Source organism: Polyodon spathula, chromosome 6 (genome assembly GCF_017654505.1).
Source record: "Polyodon spathula isolate WHYD16114869_AA chromosome 6, ASM1765450v1, whole genome shotgun sequence".
NCBI classification, from domain to species: domain Eukaryota; kingdom Metazoa; phylum Chordata; class Actinopteri; order Acipenseriformes; family Polyodontidae; genus Polyodon; species Polyodon spathula.
In genome coordinates this window covers 8208201-8232119 of record NC_054539.1, presented here as the reverse complement: position 1 = coordinate 8232119, position 23919 = coordinate 8208201, and the positions used below count along the sequence as shown (strand labels likewise).

General features: G+C 43.5%; 1 protein-coding gene across 3 annotated transcripts in view; it reads left to right on the top strand.

The window, feature by feature from the left end:
• Positions 1–23919, top strand: part of srfb (serum response factor b) — a 40223-nt gene that overhangs the window by 15553 nt on the left and 751 nt on the right. Inside the window, exons 3-7 of one of the 3 annotated variants that reach the window (XM_041251952.1) lie at positions 14269–14518; positions 15528–15677; positions 15914–16027; positions 21328–21519; positions 23362–23438. In XM_041251952.1, coding sequence (XP_041107886.1) covers positions 14269–14518; positions 15528–15677; positions 15914–16027; positions 21328–21519; positions 23362–23438 — 783 coding nt within the window. Of the gene's footprint in view, positions 1–14268; positions 14519–15524; positions 15678–15913; positions 16028–21327; positions 21520–23361; positions 23464–23919 lie in introns of all 3 variants that reach the window. The other 2 variants (XM_041251951.1, XM_041251953.1) reach the window with 2 other exon arrangements.

Here is a 23919-nt window from a genome sequence, read left to right as displayed (position 1 = left end):
ATTCAGTATATGCAGTGATGACTAGTACTGTACAGAGGAGAGTTCCTAGCTGAAATTCAGTTAAATGGGCACTGTCTGGTTCAATATTCGTAATGCGGATTTCGATTTTGCCTCATTAAAAATGTGTGTATTGTCTAATTTAAAAAATATTCATGGTCTGTATGTCATGTGTTTCAACCCAGGGACGGTACTAAGATAAGCGCACACGTACAGAGCATATCTAATATACATGGCAGTATCATCAATATCATTCCCTTATTCATCCTAACCCTTGCTCCTGCTAATAATCAGAACACAGGCATAGCTGTTGTGCAGTCTTTGCAGAAAGCATCCCCAGTATTGATACAGAAACATTATGTTAAATTAAATTCTTTTTGGGGGGGGTCTGTATTGGGAAGGAAGGCTAAAATCCTGTTGCACTGCATGGAGTGACCCCTTTGGCTCCCTTTCTAGATGCTTTAGAATGTCTTCAGGCTCCAAACCCATCCCACCCCCAAAAACACTCGAGTGACTCTCTTCATGGCAAGTCCAGTGGGTGTTCGTTAACTCTCTGTCGTGACACAGTGTACTAGAGAATTTGCACAAGACCAAACACAACTGGCATTAATGGTTGTTTGAGGTGGTGTGGAATGCCTCACATTAAGCAGATGAAATCACTAGCAGGCTGAACTTGAAAGCGTTCCCTTTGGAGTGCTTGCCTGCACAGTTGGCAAATGATTGGCTGGGTGATCAAACAGATGATGACCTTTAATGGAGTTCACTTCCCACGCCTCCTCTGTGAGATTTAACTGGCCTCCCAGGCAGACAACCAAGGAACATTTTGGTAGTGCACTGATACTATTTTCACACACATTACCCTTCAGCCATGGTTGAACACCAGAACAGGACCCAAGGCATGCATGTTCATGTAGGATGTAAACAACACGTATTTAAAGACTGTCAATAATATGCAGGCCAAATATAGGTTTTAACCTTGGTGTGCAGTACAGCGCAGCACCATGTATTTCATATTTCTTCTTGTGGTCTCTTTCATAAGCAGTACATTGAAATGCTGTACACGTGCAGTTTCGTTTTCAAATGCATGTTGCAGCAGCTTATACAAATTGGTGGTGGGTTTCCTGTGAGGGTTACAAACATTCCTAATATTTGAAAGTGTTGATTCCTAAAATTGATACATTTTAGGAAGATTAAACAGACCCTTATAGAAGTTTACAATGTTACATTTGCATGGTAATCATGTAGCAGTTTTCCCATACTTTCCCCTTGCTGTGCATTTAACACTGTTCACTGTGGTTTGCTATGCTCATGCTTGACCGTAGCTCTCTGGAGTTTACAATGCTTACCTATGCTTTCACTGCTGACTGCACATTGCCATGATTTTTACTTTATCCCAAGGATGGTCTTACTGCCATGTGGAAGCCCACTGTGAAACAGGTATAATACGCAAAACAGTACCTCTAATTAACCCTGTAATGCCCAAGCATTCTTTGAAATGAGAAAAGCTACTTTATGTAACTAGATTTAATAGAGAGTTGAGCCTAATTTTACGAAAGCACTGGGCTGATGGCTTAACCTTGCTAAGAGAGCATAAGCATCTCATAACTGGCCATATTGGTAGTTATTGTTGCTGCATTACTATAACAGTCAAAATGAAATCATTTTGGGAGGTTGTCCATGTGTGAAGCAGAGGTTGGTTTTGCCAAAAAAAAAGAACCTTTATACAATTAAGTAGACTTAAAATGGTTCATATGTAATGTGCATTAAGGTTAACGAATGCATGTCCAGTGCTCTTGAAACTGCTCAGCCTTTTAAGTAAACCTGCCTTTTCTTTAAAATGTTTTACCAATATCCTTTAGAAAAAGGAAGTTTGCAAATTTGTGTTCATTTACAAGATCAGCAAAGCAGAATCATACTGCATTTAATTAATGAAAAAAAATTTAATTAATTTAAAAATTTAATTAATTGGGGGCAAATTCACTTTGCATTTACTCCATTGCTCTGTTTTGTATCATTCTTTTCTCAGAAAGTTGTGCAAGAGCAAAAGAGAATTTCCCAAATCATTAAAACCATTTTAATAGGTATTAAACTACCTAGAAATAACTTTGCAGCCAGAAAGTGAAATTATGGATCCAAGCAAGTTTTTGTAGTTTTAAAAACAGTGTATTCCTTTAAAGAAATGTGCATAACATTACCAGTTCCTTTCAGATAAAAACTGGTGTTGCAGTATGAAATGAATGGTTCGTGCTCAGTGTATCTATCTGTCATCCTGCATTAGTTAAATCCACATTCATTCTTGAATAGGGATCCGTTGACGAAGTGGTTAATTTAACAGTACAGCCTGACCGTTCTTAGCAGAGACTGAATTGGGACCAGAACACAGGTGCCTTTTTCATCCCTTTTCTTTGTGTAAAAGAGGCTGCTTCTGTTTTTAAAGCTTGCCACCTTGCGAAAATGTGATTGATATTCTAACATATACTGTACACATCCTACACACGCATATACTGTACAAACATATATGCACACACACACTGCACCCTCCTGTGTCTCATTGATAAAAATTAGATTCTGCCTCCATGCCCGTATATGGTATGGTTTCCCTCGCTGCACTCTTGGCACAAGCCTCTCGCATTCCTTATAAGCTGCAGCTGTCTCTGGCTTTGGAGCCTTGTGATTTTTTTTTTTTTTTCATTGGGAGGGTTGAGGTGGGGGTGGGGGGGGTTGTTAAAGTGGATCAGTGGAATGGAAACTTTTGGCAGAAATCATTCGCTGGATGTCCTGTAATCTTTTAATGTTGGCTATACAGGATCAAAGTCGCAAAGTTATGTCTCGCATGGCTTTAAGAGTGACGACGCATGCTGTAAAATCACCTTATTTTTCCTCTTATTAACTCTATTCGCAACATCGCACCTTTTTTTAGCAGGATGAAAAGTTCCTCAAGTGTGTGTTTTATTCAGGGTAGGTATGCAAGTATTTCAAATACGAAGCTGAGGTGTCAGCTACACCACTGGAGTGAGTTTGAACTGCAGTACAGCACATGAAGTGATTAACAGCTACCAGAAAGCAGAAGCAGCTTTTTATCTTTTGTCATTCAGTTATCTGTAGATCACAAATAAAAGTATAAAACCAAGGTTTTCAACTTAAGAAAAGGGGGTGGGGGGAGCTGTGTTAATGTTGCTGGTGCTAAAAAGAGAGCACTATTTTAAATGGACAGCATAAGCAGTAATAAGCAGTGCCTGTCTGTCAGTCTACACATGCCACTGATTTTTAAAGTAGTACATACAGTGGTTCTATGTCGGTGCTGATTTACTTTGTCATGATTCTGATAGCTGTAATTCAGTATTTTATTACAGCATGGCAGGAGATGTTACGCCAACATACTTGTACTGTCTAATGGCAATCTTTCAAGTCTGTGTGGTGGTACTTACTATTTCAAGGTCACTGAACGCGGAGCACCAGCTTGCTCCATCCCTGATCACTTTCCGGTTATCCCTGTACCTCAGGGAGGCAGGGGTTTTTCTGTTTGTACGCCAGTGCATAGATTTATGATTGGTTTCTGTGGTTACTACAGAATCTGCCCATGGCTGTGATGGCGGCACCTCAGATCCTAACCTGAGGGTGTTGATGTCATGGTGGGCAGAACACTCCACGCTGTGGAAAAAGGTCACGGGTTCAGATCCTGTTTAGGCTATTAAACCATTGACTCGGGCTTCATGGGGGGGGGGGGGTGGGGGGTGCCTACTTAACATTCAACATAGTTCCTGTCTGCTTTTTCAAATACTGCTTGCAGGAGTACTGTAAACATGATGAACCACAAAAAAATAAAATAAAATGCAGTAGCAGCTGAATAACAGAATAATTGTAGCTTTATATATATATATATATATATATATATATATATATATATATATATATATATATATATATATATATATATATATATATATATATATATATATACGTATATAAGAAGTAATCAAATCAAGAAGTACAAGACTCGTGATGCTGTCAGCACTCCCTCGGTCTGAAAGAAAGAGAAACTTTCACCAAGAACAAGTGGAAGAAGTGTGAGGAAGGTTAATAACAATCCGAGACTTGACTGCCAAAGATATTCAAAGTGAACTGGCTGCAAGTGAGACTGGGGTTTCCATTTCAACCAGAGGTTGAGTATTTCATGGTGAAGGTCTCAATGGTCACAGGTCAAGAAAAAGCCACTCTTAGGAAAACATCACAAGGACAATTGCTTATAGTTTGCAAAACAGCATTTGAATGATGGATTTGAGTTCTGCTCAGAGGTTTTGTGGAATAATTAAAACAAAAATCAAACTATTTGGTCATGCCGGTAGTCGTTTCGTTTGGAGAAAGTTTGGTGAGGCGTACAAAGGAAAGACACTGTCAGTTTATATTAGGGGACAAAGTACAATATATTATGAAATGTTAGTACATGATCCAAGAAAAATTGATCATTTAAAAAACAATTCAAGCCTGACTTTGTTTAATAAATGTGTTAATCTTGTAAGGGGAAGCCGTTTGAGCTTGTCAAGCTCTTTTGATACTTTGCTGTGATGAATAACAGTAAATAGTGACAAGCTGATCCTATCCTACAAATTAGAGCTGTCTTATCAAGTATCTCCATGATTCTGTGGGGGAAGAAACACAAACCTATAAACATAATCAAATGTATTGCATGTTTTTAGCATGTACTGTGGTTTACAAGAATTTGTAGTCACTTTTTAAAAAAAAAAAAAAAAAAATTAATAATAATAATTGTATTTTTATATAAAAGATATATCGTCTGATGGTAGTGTTCTTATATATATATATATATATATATATATATATATATATATATATATATATATATATATATATATATATATATAATATTTTTATTATTATTTTTTTTTTTTTTTTTTAAAGTTTTAGTGGTTTCGTTAATAAAAATTACAATTTAAGGGAGGGGGGTACAGTTATTTTTAGGCTTATTTTTAGGCTCAGCCCATCATTACCACCCCTGCGCTGACTCAGGTGGGGTGAAGACAAACACATGCTGTCCTCTAAAGCGTATGTCATCAGCCGCCCGCTTCTTTATACACTGCAAAATCACCATGCAGCCACACAGAGCTACAGCGTCGGAGGACAACACAGCTTACAGACAAGCCCAGCCAGACCACAGGGGTTGCTGGTGTGCGGTGAGTCAAGGACACCCTGGCTGACCCAGCCATCCCTCTCCCCAGGCGGCACTCGGCCAATTGTGTGCCGCGTCGTGGGAGCTCACATCCTCGGTTGGCTAAGGAATAGACTGGACTTGAACCGGCGACGTCCAGGCTATAGGGCTCATCCTGCACTCAACATGGAGTACCTTTACTGGATGTGCCACTCGGAAGCCCCCCCCAAATATAATTTTTACCCCCAATTTTTCTCCCAATTTGGAATGCACAATCACTTATCCCCCTCACCTCAGCAATTCCCCACATGGCTTCAGTGGGCATCCTCCGATCCCACGACCAAGCCAGCTTCCTCTTTTTCACCCAGGAACTCGAGAGCGGATGTCGGTGAGCTACCGACTTCTGGAGAATAAAGGCCAGCCCTGCAGGTATCCACCTTTTTGAGCTCACTGTAGCTCAAACAGTTTTGCCGTTGATGCCAGAGCCAATGCAATGCTTCCTACGGCATCCCAAACGAAGGCCGGCCTACTTTGCACAGCGAGGAGGCGAACCTGCACTGTGTGACTCGCCCTGCGCACCACATGGCTGCACTTCTACCCCCACAAACATGATAACTTTTCATCATGAGTATCACCTAAACTATTTAATATTACGGTAAAGGTAGACACAGACTGGAAAGTTAACTTATTTTAAGTAAGTGGTAGTTGGGGATTGACAAGCAAGTGCCTCCTGAGATAATGGAAAGTTAATTTCCTCACACATGCCCCCTTATCACAAGGCTACTCCAAAATTGGCTGTCTGTAGTGAGAGAGAGAGAGCGCAGAGCTATCGCAGCGCCAGGGCAGGCAAGGGATTGTGGGTACAGCAGGCCCCTTTTTCCAAGAGCAACCTGCTATTGGCTGGCACTCTCCATATTGGGCTGCCTTGCCTTTTTTAGTCCTCGCAAACAGCTATGAATTCGTTATGGTTGGCAAGCTGACAAACAGGGAGACGGGAGCCAGCAAGTGGAAGATTAAGGAATGGACAGAGGAGGGGAAAGGAGGTCCAGCTGCGGGATTGTCTCTACCTGTTGTGTCTTTGTGCGTCTGTATGTTTGTAGTTGGGATTGCTACACGCTATTGAAAAGTCAAGAAGTATTTAGCAGTGGCACTGCCCTGTACCCAGTCCTTGGTTTCGTAAGTCTTTTTCTCGTTGATAAATGAAACATTAATCTCTCTCTTCACCTGTAGAAGAGACCTTTGAGGTCTTGAACACTTGTGATTAATTATTGTTTAGTTAGTCCAATAAAAGGGATCCCTTCTCCATCTCTTTGTCTGTGTAACTTTTTTGAAATATATTATTTTAAATGGTTACAGTAAGTCGCAAGAAATTGGGCAGTGCAGCTCCTGAATCTAAACCCTGGTTTTGTGGGAGTCCAATCTTTGTCTGGTTAATTGAGATTCTGAGGCATGGACTCATTCAGAAATACTTGTTTTTCTGTTATGTTTATAATATAGCGCAGAGCTGGCCATACCGCCTCTCACGAGCCATTTTCCCCTGAATATCCTCCTGGATCAGACCTGAGGCAGATGCTGCTTTCAGCATTCAGTAAGGAAGCTGGTTTAACGACTCAAGCAACTTTTGTATGGCAAGCCTGGAATATTGCTCGTGGCAATCTTTTCATAAAATTGGAGTGTTAGTGCTGGACTAGAGAATGCATGTTTACATGTTATATTGCAGGTCTAAAATTTATATTATATTTACATATCTTGCATCTCGTCATAAGCAGGTACTGTAATCCCTTTCAAATGGAAAACACTAGTTGTATGTTACATTTTAAAGTTAATACACTGTAGATCTACAGTACAAATTACACAGAATCTGTAGGCAATGTTCTGTCCCTTGTCTTGTGTATTTTGCTATCATCAGGAGATAGCTTAACATCTGTACTGCACAACAGTGCTAGTGTTTAAAATGTCTTGCTCGTAAACATTTCATGTTTTACAGTAAGTGTCTTGCGGCTCTTGACTGTATGGAAATTTTGGTATGTGGCTTGTAGGGTCAGCAAGTTTGGCCACCCATGATATAGTGCATTACAGCTTGGCCCTCTTGTGGTCAGGAGAGCGTGTATGCAGTGTGCAATGGAGGTGGGCTAGCCAGTTTCACATCAGTCCTGTTCTTTTCAGCAGCCCAGTCCTGACTTCAAGCTTCAGTAAGGAGTCTGAGGCCGTTGCATATTCAGCCTTGTGTTTTCTGGATCAGTGTGTTTTTTGTTTTATATTGGAGTTCACACTACCAATTGAACTTTGCATCTGAACACTCCCATGAAAGCTATGGGACTCTGGGTTTGATTTCCTGTTAGAAAGCTGGTGTTGACTATCGCGACTAGCTAGGAGATCTTTTTATTGTATTGCTTTTCCACTTCTTGTAGGTGTGCGAGAAGTGTCTCCGTTGAAGCAAAGGCCTCACCAACACACTGCATCACGGAAACGAGAGAAAGAGAATTGTCTATACTGAAAATGCTGAAATTGTAATGCAAGTTAGATTTAAATTTATACCTGTTGTTGTGTGGTTTTTTTTTTTAAATCTGATCTTTAAGATGATGCTATCACAGTACAAAGCAGCAGGAGTCTGTGCCCTGATTGTACATTTTTACCGTCAAGTCAATAAGAAATGAGACACAGATAAGGATGGAAAGGTCACCTTATCCGTGAGTTCTGAATACTGGATGACCCATCTCGCCACCCCCTCCAGGCCCTTGATAACTCCCCAGACCTCGGCAGACCCCAGATGGCATAGAGGGGTTAACAGCTTTCCTACAGCTGTCAGCTTTCCAGACTCGACTGCTGGAGCTCTCCGCTGTTAAAAGCATTTGTACAGACTGGCACAGAACCCACTCAATCCGCTCCGTCCTGTCAGTCACCTATAAGTCACACCCTTTTTCTAATTGATCTAATTAACTTGTTTTAAAGGTTTTAGGTGTGCCCTTTGCAGGCAGTGCTTCTTAGCATTGCCACCTTGTTCTGATGTATTAAACAAGGCAGCACTGCAGTAAGACTTTTTTTTTTTTTTTTTGTTCACTGAGCAATCGTGCTGTCACAGGACGGATGGACCCATCGCGGTAATGCATTTTTTATGCAGATGATGCTATTTCCATTGACAGGAATGCTGATTGATAAAGTATTAATGGGTGCTGAATTGTTAAATGAAAGGGATGCATTAATGAAACAAATGTATCACACACGCACACACCCCTCACCCCAACCCTTACCAATTTAAAAATCATTGCTTTTGTATAAAGATTCAAATCCAACCACTAGCATCAGACTCGTCCACTGATTTCCTGGGTTAAGGGGATCTCCATCAGCAGTATAACAGTGTATTCTAATAAACAGCACACTGTGGAAACATGCAAAATACAATACTGAAGAGTAGTCTATCCGACACGTCCAGAAACCGATGTACAGTAGTAGTCAGTTACAGTCAGAACAGGACAGCATTCAAAAACACATTGTTGCTGTCAAGCAATAATACCTTAGACAGCAGCCATTGTCAGACAGGAAACTCCTATTGAAATCATCCTCAGCTTAATTAACTATAATAATAAACTACTGTGTATAGCAGTACATTCATCACAGCCCTCCCATAACTATATCCTATACAGGGCTGCTAGATTTCTACTGGGTTTAGAGTCAAAAGTCACTTAAATAGCCCAAATATTTGTTTTAACTGAAAGCAAGCTTATTATTAACACGTAGGCCTATGCATAAAAAAAACAAAAACAAAAAAGGTTTTGTAAGAAAAGATACCTGGTATAAATTTGATAAAAACTACACAACTCATCCACACGTCACTATCAACAAATTCTTACAGAAGATCTGAAAGGACAAATCAACATTCGTACCAGACCAGCAACCGAATTACAGTGTGATCCCTTTATTGAAATAGTAAAGCTGGTACTGTATGCCAAACAATATTACAAACATGAAAACCGTTAATTTTTTAAAATTATACCACCAGTCTAATTACAGTGGCTCTCAAAAGTGTTTAGCCCCCATGGACTTTTCCACATTTTATTGTGCTACAGCATGGAATCAAAATGGATTTAATTAGGAGTTTTTTCCACTGATCAACACAAAAGTCTAATGTCAAAGTGAAAAATAAAATCTACAAATTGTTCTAAATTAATTACAAATACAAAACAGAAAATAATTGATTGCATAAATATTCACCCCCTTGAGTCAATGTTTGGTAGAGGCACCTTTGACAGCAATTACAGCCATGAGTCTATTTGGATAAGTCTCTACCAGCTTTGCACATCTGGACACTGCAATTTTTGCCCATTCTTCTTTGCAAAGGTGATCAAGCTCCTTCAAGTTGGATGGGGACCTTTGGTGAACAGCAATTTTCAACTCTTTCCACATATTCTCAGTTGGGTTGAGGTCTGGGTTTTGACCTTTTTGTTTTTAAGCCACTCCAGTGTGGTTTTGGCTGTATGTTTGGGGTCATTGTCCTGCTGGAAGATGAATCTTCTCCCAAGTGCCAGGTCTCTTGCAGATTTCAGCAGGTTTTCCTCCAGGATTTCTCTGTACTTTGCTGCATCCATTTTGCCCTCTAGCTTCACGAGCTTTCCAGGCCCTGATGCAGAGAAGCATCTCCATAGCATGATGCTGCCACCACCATGCTTCAATGTAGGGATGGTGTTCTCAGGATGATGAGCGGTGTTAGGCGTGCACCAAACATAGTGCTTAATTTTGAGGCCAAAAAGCTCCTATTTTGGTCTCATCAGACCATAGAATCTTTTTCCACTTGGTCTCGGTCTCCCACATGCCTCCTGGCAAACTCTAGCTGAGATTTGATGCAAGTTTTTTTTCAACAATGGCTTTCTTTTTGCCACTCTCCCATAAAGGCCAGTTTTGGGAAGCACCCAGGCTATTGTTGCCATATGTACAGTGTCTCCCAGCTCAGCCGTGGAAGACTGTAACTCCTTTAGAGTTGCAGTAGGCCTCTTGGTGGCCTTCCTGACTAGTGCCCTTCTTGCGCAGATACTCAGTTTTTGAGGACGGCCTGTTCTAGACAGATTCACAGTTGTGCCATATTCTCTCCATTTCTTAATAATGGATTTTACTGTGCTCTGGGGGATATTCAGTGCCTTGGAAATGTTCTTATATCCTACCCCTGATTGGTGCTTTTGAAGAACCTTATTCCAGATTTGCTTTGTAGTTTTTGTTAGGAAATGTACTGACCTACTGTGGGACCTCCCAGAGACAAGTATATTTAACCCAAAATCATGTGAAACACCTTAATTGCACATAGGTGGACTCCATTCAGCTAATTATGTGACTTCTAAAGACAATTGGTTGCACCAGAGCTTATTTAGGTGTCATAGCAAAGGGGTGAATACTTATGCAATCAATTATTTTCTGTTTTATATTTGTAATTCATTTAGAACAATTTGTAGATTTTATTTTTCACTGACATTATGGACTTTTTTGTGTTGATCAGTGGCAAAAACTCCTAATTAAATCCATTTTGATTCCATGTTGTAGCACAATAAAATGTGGAAAAGTCCAAGGGGGGCGAATACTTTTGAGAGCCACTGTACATTATCAACCCACGACTCCTTAATATTTCCCACGGCTGTCTTTTTAAAGTAGCCCAATTGCGCGGGAAAACCACAGACCTGGCAACACTGATCCTATATGAACTGCTTGTCCCCATTTCCCAGCTGGGTGGGACTGAAGAGCACTGTAGGGAAGTTGAATCATTTGCCCTCGGTCACAAAGGTAGGTGGCTGAATGTGTGTTTCAAACACAGGATGTGGTAGCTCTCAGTCCTAGACTATGTAACCGTTGCCTGCCTCATGTAAAAGGCTATATAGGTTAAAACAGTGAAAGGAAATACAAACACTAAACAGCATTTATTGTTATTGATTTATTTGTTATTTAACGTAGAATAAGTGTTCTAGTCAGTTCTGTCTGTTTTTCACAAATATTCCTTTTTATACTGGTCTGAACACACACATTACCTTTCGCCCACAGAAATAGTGTCTGCTGTAAAATCCTCAGACAAAGCGTGCTAAACAAAGTCCATCACCGCACACAGTTTATTAATGTCCTGCTTTCAAAACTTAATTTTCTAATATGATTTATTACCATCTTTCATCTTCAGGTAAAATAAACTGAAACCAGTTGAAATTTGAATTACTCCTTTTAGGTGATTTAAAGAATAGTTCCTCCATTCAAAATGAACCCTCCTGTAATACATTGTGTGAAGCGCAAAAAGGGCAGAACTAGTTAATACTTGGGCTGCTAAATTATGCCCTAACTGCTGACTTTAAAATGGATATTGCAGTAAGTCTTGTTATCTGGCAACTGCAGTATCAGATTGGACAAAGACACTAAATCAGAATCTTGGTATCAGTTTTGGTCCGAACAGGACCAAGCCTTTGTGATGCCACAGTCTGTTTGGTGCACAGTCCTCCCCTGCTTTTGAAGCTGGTACTGATTTCAGCTCAAGCTGGGATGTGAGTGTTGAAGACATGAATATCCTAGCCCTCCTTTTGTTGCTTCACTCCCACTCCCTCTCACCGCATAGCCGTGAGATGTAGGAGTTGTGTCAATCGCATAAGTACCTCTCTGAACACGATTCATTTGCCTAAGATGGAAATATAGATGAAAGGCTTTTTTTTTTTTTTTTTTTTTTTTTTATCTGGAGGGCACAAAACTACAGTATGATTTTAAATTATAACAATATTTGTCCATCCGCGTACAATAGGCAGTCACCAGGTGTACAGTACATATCATCGGTGAATGGGAATAATTTAACAGTACTGCCTTAAAGGCATCAAGCATCTTGACACACTTTATGTTGCCTTGTCCACTGTGCTAAAAAGAATAGTCGACAGAGTAGGTCATACACAGGTAAACCGAGCTTATGACCCAGAAGTACACCATTCTCAGACTTTTACTCTATTCAGGCAACATAAATATTTAGGTAGTTGTAAAGCGTTCATTATACAGATAAGACTTTGAATAGCAGTTTAAACAGTTGTAGGTTTTACTGTGACCTGTATCCATCAAGCTCAGGTGTGACAAATCTTTAAACCTGCGTAGACCTACACATAAAAGCTTAAATATGTTTACTGTCCCAACTGTCAGAGATGTGATGAATGGAAATCCTCCTAAGAACAGGAGTCAAGATGTCTGGATGATTGGGTTCAACCTCCAGCGAGGCTGCCTAAGCAAATCAGTTGTTAGGTTACCCAAGCCTGTTCTAATAATGTGTTACATTTTATTTGTTTCAACACTTGCTGTGTGAACGTTGGTATTAGCCTTGTGAATGCAAGGGCAGCCTTCTGCACTATCCAGGGCTTGAGTAGTGCTAATTTAGCAAGGGTAGTTTACTGAATGGAGAGGTGTAGCATCATAAAAAAAATGTAGATTTTCTTCTGTTGATATGCAGGCTGCTAAGGGGTTATACAATCTGTGTGGGTTCCCAAAGAAGAGGGAAGTAGGCACAGTGCTGGCTGCTGTAGTTCTATCCATTAGCACAGATGGGTCAGGCACCGGTTTGAAAAGCAGGGTTTAACACACACTCCTTGGCTCCTCTGTCATTGTCTCAGTCCAATTGAATCCCTATGGGATGAACTTGACTGGCTTTTTACAAAAGAAATATAAAAAAGCCTCTGTAATATATAATCCACCTACAAATAAACAGACCCAAACAAATATGTTTTCAAAAACAAGATTTAAAAGATTCAATTGTGCTAGCATTCCTGATATGAATCTGGAGCAAGTTCCAAAGACGAGAGACATTATAACCAAATGCCATGGCTCCGACAGAGTTCAAACTAATTTTAGGGTCTGTAAGGAGATTAGCATTTTCCGATCTCGGAACGACCAGGGACAGGGAGGTCAGCAGATCTTGAAGATAAGGTCCAAGATTATGTAAGTCCTTAAAGGTAATAAGAACTTTAAAATAACACATTAAATAAATAAATTGTTGTCATGACCTTAGCTCATTTATTCCCCAGTAACTTTGTCTGACCTCTCGCTTTAATTTAGCATTATTCACTTTGTGCTGTGTGTATTTTGTCCTGGGTAATTGTGTGGTTTCATTTGTGACTGTGCTAAATGCTGTAGAGATTATTCACATGCAGTGTCGGTGCATCAGAAATATTGACACATCAGTAATTCCCCACTGTTCTTTGCAATTGCAATAGATTTTCAGGCATGCATTTATTATCCCCACTGGGGCTGTCCAATTCTTATTTTTTCACGCTATATCACAGCCCACCCTTCTGTTTGCCTCTTCATTGTACATTCTTATGCAGCTGTCATGAGGCGTTAACTCCAAATAGAATAACCTTTTACCTCCAGGACCACCTGTTCCTCTCCGTAGCAACTAACAGGAAGCAGATAGACTGGAACTGCAGGCTGACAAACCTGTTAGTTTGATTATAACTTCAAACACACGTCATTGACAGTAAAACATGTAGAAACTAAAGTTTATGAAATGTTTAGGCTGGTGAAGATTCTTAGTTTTACCGTTTAACAAAAAAATGGACACTGCTCATCAACTTGTCTCTTGGGAATTTATACTCTGTGTACTGATTTTAATCCTTTTTAAAATATATTGCAATTTAAACCTATTTGTTTTCGATTGCTGTTGTTTTTAGTGTTTTGTTTTGGGTTCTCATTCAAAGAGTGGACCTATGATCATGTCAGTCTGCCTGGCTTTCTTTCTCATGGTGGATGGCAAACAAGATAACTTCCTTGATTTATCCACTATGTTTTCCCAGCCTCCTAACTGATAGACTTTTTAGATACACTGCAGGGGTGGAAATAAGACTCCTATTGCATAGCAGTTTCATCCATTCCAGGTTTTACTACGAGATTGATTAGTCACAGTGTATAGCTAACAAGCTCAGGTGTGTCTTACTAAACTCATAGTAAAACCAGGAATGGATCAACTGCTGTGCAATAGGAGTCTTTATTTCCATTCTTGCACTGTGGTGTGTTTTGTTTTTTTTAAATACAGATATTACAAATAGATTATAAGGACCCTGTGTTTGTGCACTAGTTTTTCTTGCCCTTTTTTATAGCTCTTCCTTTTTCCACAGGACACCCTAAAGCCTGCTTTCACGGTGACCAGCTTGCCTGGCACCTCCACCTGTAACCCCACGGCGCCCACCACCTCCACCACCATGCAGGTGAGCAGCGGAGCCTCCTTCCCCATCACCAACTACCTGGCGCCCATCTCTGCCAGCAGCAACACCAACAGCATCACCAGTGCCAACGGGACGGTGCTCAAAACGGCGGCCACCTCTGGGGGTGTCATGCAGCTCCCCAGCGGCTTCACCTTCATGTCAGGTAGGCACCATGTCCCACGTACACCCGTATGCCCCCAGACCCTTGTGTGGTTTTAGAGGGTGGCAGCACACCCACATATATATAATATATGGATTTTACTTCCTATTAAGGTATTGTTGAGACAACACTGTTTTTAGCTTTCAACACTGTTCGTTCCTCTGTTAAACGCACAAATAAAGCTTTATACCTCTTGAGGTGTAGGTTAGAATCTGGGTTAGGGTAAACCAAATAAAATTAAAATGATTTTGTAATGATATTTGGCTCCTTCTTTGCTCAGAGACATTGTGCTACAAAGCTGACACCATCTGTACTATGTTTTAGCTTGTTTCACTTTGTCCTACACATTTTAAATATTGTATACATTGGTCTTGATTTATTTATTTATTTATTTATTTTTAATCAATGAAGTCATATCAAGATGAAGCATGTGCTTCAGCCTGCTGCTTTTTACTACGTTCTTCAAAGTAAAAACTTTTTTTTTTTTTTTTTTGTATAGCGTATGTGGCTGAATTTCTGGTTTCAGTAGGAGGCAGGTGAATAAACACTACTACGCTATAGACAGACTTGACAAGCTGGCTTGTGTGGCTTTGCTTTGCTGTCCTGGCCCCGGGATGCCAGGTTTGCATGGGAGGCACTGACATCATAAGCCTGATAGGATGGGATCTTGATGTTGAAAGGATATCATTCCAGTTCTAGGTCTTCTGGAATGCATCAAGCCAGAAAGAGCCCAGGAATTAACATTCTGTCTCTAGATGGTTGGAATTCCTTGCTGTTTTTATCATTTTGAATCCAAGAGGAGCTAAACTGGGTTATGTAGGCTGTACTTTAAAATAGGACACACGCACGCACGCGCACACACACACACACACACACAAAATATCAAGTTATCCTCTGGCCCCATTCTCGGTGTTGATTAACGACTTGTAGGCTTAGTTGAAATGCTAGCAACATCTACAGTAAAAGTACACAGTAAAAAAATGATTCTTCATTGTTGTTGTTGTTCCAGCAGGCACTCCGCTTCCTCCTGGCACCCCTACCATTCCGATCAGTCAGCTACAGTCGCACTCGCTGTCTATCCAGGGTCAGCCGGGCCAGGGCATCGCGGGGCCTCAAGGGCAGCAGACAGTCTTCCGCTTCCCAGCGTCCGTTTCATTAGCAGGTCAGTGCACAGCATAAACCCTTCACATGCCCCCTTGTTAAAAATTGGAAATAGAAGATCTTAATACTGTGAAAGATATGTGAAAAAAAAAAAAAAAGAAATTTAGCAAGCTGCTTAACGCTTTTGGGTGTGTGTATATGTGTGTTTTATTATTGGGGTTTTCACACTGTCAATCACCTCCTCCTCCCTAATTGTATTCTTCTTTTGTCAAACGTGTTTCTGTTTCTGGGTCTCAGGGGGCACAGTGACTCAGCAGCTGCAAGCAATCCAGGTCCACTCCTCAACGCAGCACAGCACCGGCACCAGTGACAGCGGGCCTGAGAACTCGCAGGCCTCCCCCGGCTGTGCAGGTACAGAATCACACACTCAAACTCACACTTAGACCCACACAAAACTGTGTACACACAGACCTACACCTACACAGAACTGTGTACACACAGACCTACCCCTACACAGAGCTGTGTACCCCTACACAGAGCTGTGTACCCCTACACAGAGCTGTGTACCCCTACACAGAGCTGTGTACCCCTACACAGACCTACACAGAGCTGTGTACCCATACACACACACCCCTACACAGAGCTGTGTACCCCCCCCCCCCCCCTACACAGAGCTGTGTACCCACACACACCCCCCCCTACACGGAGCTGTGTACCCACACACACACACACACACACACCCCTACACAGAGCTGTGTACACCTACACAGAGCTGTGTACCCCCACACACACACCCCCTACACACAGCACACACACACACACCCCTACACAGAGCTGTGTACACCTACACAGACCTACACCTACACAGAGCTGTGTACCCCTACACACACCCCTACACAGAGCTGTGTACCCACACACACACCCCTACACAGAGCTGTGTACACCTACACAGACCTACACCTACACAGAGCTGTGTACACCTACACAGAGCTGTGTACCCCTACACACACCCCTACACAGAGCTGTGTACACATACACACACCCCTACACAGAGCTGTGTACCCACACACACACACCCCTACACAGAGCTGTGTACCCACACACACACACCCCTACACAGAGCTGTGTACCCCTACACAGACCTACACCTACACAGAGCTGTGTACCCCTACACACACACCCCTACACAGAGCTGTGTACACCTACACAGAGCTGTGTACCCACACACACCCCCCCTACACAGAGCTGTGTACCCACACACACACCCCTACACAGAGCTGTGTACCCGCACACACCCCTACACAGAGCTGTGTACCCACACACACACACCCCTACACAGAGCTGTGTACCCACATACACCCCCCCTACACAGAGCTTTGTACACATACACACCCTCCTACACAGAGCTGTGTACCCACACACACCCCTACACAGAGCTGTGTACCCACACACACACACACACACACTACACACACACACACCCACACACACACACACACACACCACACACACACACACACACACACACACACACCCCTACACAGAGCTGTGTACACACACACACACCCCTACACAGAGCTGTGTACACACACACACCCCTACACAGAGCTGTGTACACACACACACCCCTACACACACCCCCCTACACAGAGCTGTGTACACACACATACACCTACACCTACACAGAGCTGTGTACCCACACCCACCCCCTACACGGAGCTGTGTACCCACACACACACCCCCCTACACAGAGCTGTGTACCCCTACACACACACACCCCCCCTACACAGAGCTGTGTACACCTACACACACCTACCCTACACAGAGCTGTGTACCCCTACACACACACCCCTACACAGAGCTGTGTACCCCTACACACACCCCTACACAGAGCTGTGTACACCTACACACACACCCCTACACAGAGCTGTGTACCCCTACACACACCCCCCTACACAGAGCTGTGTACACCTACACACACCCCCCTACACAGAGCTGTGTACCCCTACACACACCCCTACACAGAGCTGTGTACACCTACACACACCCCTACACAGAGCTGTGTACCCACACACACCCCCTACACAGAGCTGTGTACACACACACACACCCCTACACAGAGCTGTGTACCCACACACACACCCCCTACACAGAGCTGTGTACACCTACACACACCCCTACACAGAGCTGTGTACACCTACACACACACCCCTACACCTACACAGAGCTGTGTACCCACACACACCCCTACACAGAGCTGTGTACACCTACACACACCCCTACACAGAGCTGTGTACACCTACACACACCCCCTACACAGAGCTGTGTACCCACACACACACACCCCTACACAGAGCTGTGTACACCTACACACACCCCCCTACACAGAGCTGTGTACACACACACACACCCCCCTACACAGAGCTGTGTACCCGCACACCCCCTACACAGAGCTGTGTACCCACACACACCCCCCTACACAGAGCTGTGTACCCACACACACCCCTACACAGAGCTGTGTACACACACACACACCTACACAGAGCTGTGTACACACACACACCCCTACACAGAGCTGTGTACACACACACACCCCTACACAGAGCTGTGTACACACACACACCCCTACACAGAGCTGTGTACACACACACACCCCTACACAGAGCTGTGTACACACACACACCCCCCCCTACACAGAGCTGTGTACCCACACACACACACCCCTACACAGAGCTGTGTACCCACACACACACACCCCTACACAGAGCTGTGTACACCTACACAGAGCTGTGTACCCCTACACACACCCCCCTACACAGAGCTGTGTACACCTACACACACCCCCTACACAGAGCTGTGTACCCCTACACACACCCCTACACAGAGCTGTGTACCTACACACACACCCCCGTACACAGAGCTGTGTACACCTACACAGACCTACACCTACACAGAGCTGTGTACCCCTACACACACCCCTACACAGAGCTGTGTACCCCTACACACACCCCTACACAGAGCTGTGTACCCACACACACACCCCTACACAGAGCTGTGTACACACACACACACCCCCTACACAGAGCTGTGTACCCACACACACACCCCCTACACAGAGCTGTGTACCCACACACACACCCCTACACAGAGCTGTGTACACATACACACACCCCTACACAGAGCTGTGTACCCCTACACACACCCCCCTACACAGAGCTGTGTACCCCTACACACACCCCTACACAGAGCTGTGCACCCACACACACCCCTACACAGAGCTGTGTACACACACTCACACCTACAGAGCTGTGTACCCCTACACACACCCCCCTACACAGAGCTGTGTACACATACACACCCCTACACAGAGCTGTGTACCCCTACACACACCCCCCTACACAGAGCTGTGTACCCACACACACACCCCTACACAGTGTTGTGTACACACATACACCCACCCCTACTCAGAGCTGTGTACCCACACACACACACCCCCTACACAGAGCTGTGTACACCTACACAGACCTGTGTACCCCTACACAGAGCTGTGTACCCACACACACCCCCCCTACACAGAGCTGTGTACCCACACACACACCCCCCTACACAGAGCTGTGTACCCACACACACACCCCCCCTACACAGAGCTGTGTACACACACACACCCCCCCCTACACAGAGCTGTGTACACACACACACACACCCCTACACAGAGCTGTGTACCCCTACACAGAGCTGTGTACCCACACACCCCCCTACACAGAGCTGTGTACCCCTACACACACCCCCCTACACAGAGCTGTGTACCCACACACACACCCCCCTACACAGAGCTGTGTACCCACACACACACCCCCCTACACAGAGCTGTGTACCCACACATACACCCCCCCCTACACAGAGCTGTGTACACACACACACCCCCTACACAGAGCTGTGTACCCGTACACACCCCCCCCCCTACACAGAGCTGTGTACCCCTACACAGAGCTGTGTACACATACACACCCCCCTACACAGAGCTGTGTACCCACACACACACACCCCCCCCCCACAGAGCTGTGTACCCACACACACCCCTACACAGAGCTGTGTACCCACCACACCCCCCCCCTACTACACAGAGCTGTGTACCCACACACCCCCCCCCCTACACAGAGCTGTGTACACACACACACCCACCCCTACACAGAGCTGTGTACCCACACACACACACACCCCTACACAGACCTGTGTACACCTACACAGAGCTGTGTACCCCTATACAGAGCTGTGTACACATACACACCCCCCTACACAGAGCTGTGTACCCCTACACACACCCCTACACAGAGCTGTGTACCCCTACACACACACCCCTACACAGAGCTGTGTACACACACATACACCCCCCCTACACAGAGCTGTGTACACACACACACCCCCCCCCTACACAGAGCTGTGTACCCACACACACACCCCCCCTACACAGAGCTGTGTACCCACACACACACCCCCCCTACACAGAGCTGTGTACCCACACACACACCCCCCCTACACAGAGCTGTGTACCCACACACACACACCCCTACACAGAGCTGTGTACCCACACACACACACCTACACAGAGCTGTGTACCCACACACACACCCCCCTACACAGAGCTGTGTACACACACACACCCCCCTACACAGAGCTGTGTACCCACACACACACACCCCTACACAGAGCTGTGTACCCACACACACCCCTACACAGAACTGTGTACACACAGACCTACGCCTACACAGAACTGTGTAATGACAGTGTGTGTGTACAAAGTCCTACACACCATAAACTTGACTCCGGACCTGGCCCTGACCCCACAAGTTACGTACTTTTGTTGGCATCTTCAGTAGGCAACATAAAGACTTTAGTCTGATAAAACTGACAACAGTGCTCTCAGCAGCGTTCAGGCTGTGCAGTCCTGTGTCCGACCAGGTCCGACATTACAATTTGCCCTTTCCGGTCCGATGTCGGACCCTGAACGACATCATCAAAAAGATGGCAAGCACAGGTCTCCGGAAAAATCCAAGAAAACCTTTCAAAGGCCGAGTGAGACCAAAATAAAAAAAGGGGGCGTATCTGAGCAATACACAGAGGCCCTGCACCACGACTTAACACGGACATAAAAAACAAGATAGCTGCTTCTGCATCCAGAGCTCAAAGAATATCACAGACATTTGCAGAGCTTTTTGAGATGTTATAGTAATAAAGTATTGACTTGGAGCGCATTATTGAGGAGTTTGGTGATAAAACGAGTGATCAGGAGGGTATATCAGTATGCAATACTATGAAGAGGTAAATGATAAATACACGAACAAGGGGCTGAGTGTCCTGTTGATATGCAGTGCCTTTTAAACCTGTTTTACTGTGGGGTGGTGGGGGGGGGGACTTTTAAACCGCGCATGTAAAATAAACCGCGCATGTGAAAATAAATTGGAACTCTTGCGCCTGACAGGCGCTGAATAAGTGGACCGCTAAGGGTTAAACCTGTACCTGCTGCAAACACATATTTTAGAAAGAAAGGGGTTATGCTTGCAAGTCTAAGCATTTTTACTTGAAAAAATTATTATTATTATTAAATTAAAGAGGACATAGTCTCCTGAGGTTTGTTGTTTTATTATTATTATTTAAAGGAGTAGTGTTCTTGTTTTTGCCATGCTTGATGTTTGCCTGTTTTATGTTTTTAGTCAGTCTCCCAGCCACAATCGTGACTTCATCTGTTCCCACGACGATGGCAGGTCACATGATGTACCCCAGCCCCCACACGCTGATGTACGCCTCCACGCCCGCTCTGTCTGACGGCAGTCTGGCAGTCCTCAACGCATTCTCCCAGGCCCCCTCTGCCATGCAGGTCTCCCACGGGCAGGTGCAGGAGCAAGGTGAGAACTAGGGGAAAGTAGAGCAGGCATTCGGAGAGCTAAGAGAAGGCGGTACTTGGTTTTGGAGAGCAAGGGTTAGAGAGCCGTACAGCAGAAGAAAAAGAATAGAACAAAACCAACACTACTAGTGCAGGGTTTCCGTAATAGAGGTGGCCAGCCCTGGTCCTGGAGAGCTGCAGGATCTTCTAGTTTCAGTTACTTATTGAACCAAATATTTTCTTTACACTAGAACCACCAAGATTTCGAACCGCGGCTCCATTTTGAAACGGCTTCAATATGAAAATGAAAAACCATCAATCGGATACACTTTTAATATTTTTATTTATAAACATCATGCATAACATTTGAAGAGCAGAAACACTGTATTTGCTTTGAAAATTAATTAAACTTTTTATTTTTTTCAAAAAGCATATATACATAAATATGAAAAACTGTAATAAACATACACAATTACAAAACATAAATAACTAGTTATAAAAATAGCATATAACAAAAATATAACATAACTTATGCAACATGAAAGCGCTTTGAGTGAAACAGAGTTCACAGGCTCTGTCTGCTCAGAGTTCTATTACAGCTTTACTAGTACAATCTACGTAGAAAACATGCTTTTCAACTGTACCAGTGCATTTGTCACAGACTGCCTTTTCATAACAGGCGCAGACATCAAAAGTTCTGTTTTTATTGCATTTAGCAACCTGGCATTGTCTTTTATTCCGTGTGCCAGTGGGCGCAGCGCTGGCTGAAGGTTGAGTGGCATTTGACAGACGGCTTTTGTGTCTCTGATCAAAATGTTTCTGCCGTAGCTCCAGGGCTACTGCAAAATGATGCCCCTCTGAGTGATTGTGTTGCCGGTTCACTCCTTGAACAAAACCAAAGCGTGGATGGCTGCCAGGTCCAAAACATTATAAAAAACAGCCACAAGGCCACCTGCAAGTAGCACCTTTGACAGAATCCAGCCGTGCCGTTTGATCCAGTATATCCACCCTGTACGTTGTTGTGTTGTAAAATGCAACAGTCTCTGGCTTTCGTTTAGCATCATTCCCGATGGTCACTGATCTGTGCAGAGAGATTAGAATATGCTTCTTTTTCTTTTCCACTGTCACACTCAGGGTGGCACAGTCGTTCTGCCTGAGAAATGTAGTGTAAATAATAATATATGATGTGTAGAATGACTTTTATCAGTGTTTCAAGCACTCAACAGGATTATAATATGTTCTTTTACAATGACTTTGATTTTAATACAAAGCCCAGACTAAATTGTCAGCTATACTGTATTGATTTCAATATGCCGCATAAACTGCAGGTTTGGCGGTTGAAGAAGCAAGGGCTTATAACTTTTATAATTTTTACTGTTCTGCAGCTGAAACGACGTATGGGAATTTAATTCAATAATTTAGTAACACTTAAGAACGGACATGCACGAGATATTCACACACACAGAGATACTAAAATTTAAATTGCAAAAGCTGGTCAAAAAGCAGCTATGGCAGTGCTAGTGTTAATTGGTCAACACTAACGTTTTTTCCAGGTCTTTAGCCATTGACGATTTAAAGATACCCAGAAAACCTGCAGGATTGTGGCTCTCTAGGACCAGGGTTGGCCACCCCTGTGATATATGGAGGGACTGCTTCAAAGGTGCCATGTGTTGCATCTCTTTATTAAGGGATGCTAATAAAGGCAGAAGCAAACAAAGCTGGGTTCTAATGAATTGTGTGTGTATACATCTATATAATAATCTGTTACTCTACATTTGTCCATTAACTGAATACTTTTACTGGAAATTTTTAATTTAATAAAAAAAATAATTAAACTAACGGATGTTGTTTCTATGCTGTTCAGGTGGAGTCCCTCAGGTGTTCCTCACAGGCCCTCCAGGAACGGTACAGATACCTGTCTCAGCTGTGCAGTTACATCCAGTACGGAAAGATCTTCATTTTACAAGTGAAACTTTACTCCTTCCCTCCTAAACAAATAACAGCTGTCACCCAGAGGTCTGGGCCAAAGATGGACAACTGTGTCTGTTCCAGTCCACTCCTCTGCAGGGCTTTTCCAGGCACTTCCTCAATTATTTCATTGACCTACTTACTGAAGGGCAGTGAAATAATTGAAGGACCTTGCTGAAACAAAGTCTTGCAATGGAATGGAATGGGAAGTTCAAGGTTGTCTACCCCTGTGGTCCAGACACAGGTAATATATTTTGCTGTGCAATAGTGTTTTGTGCAGTGAACATGTGCTTTTCCTGTCACGCCTCCTTTTATATGGTCTTTAGCTCATGGTTTAAAGTTTGGGCAGTTTTGTGCAGCAGCTCCTTGCAGTTCAAATTCGTACTCAGGAGGTGCAGAGAAAAGAGAAAGTAAACTCAGGATTACATGTATTGCACAGTGATGCAGCTGGTAG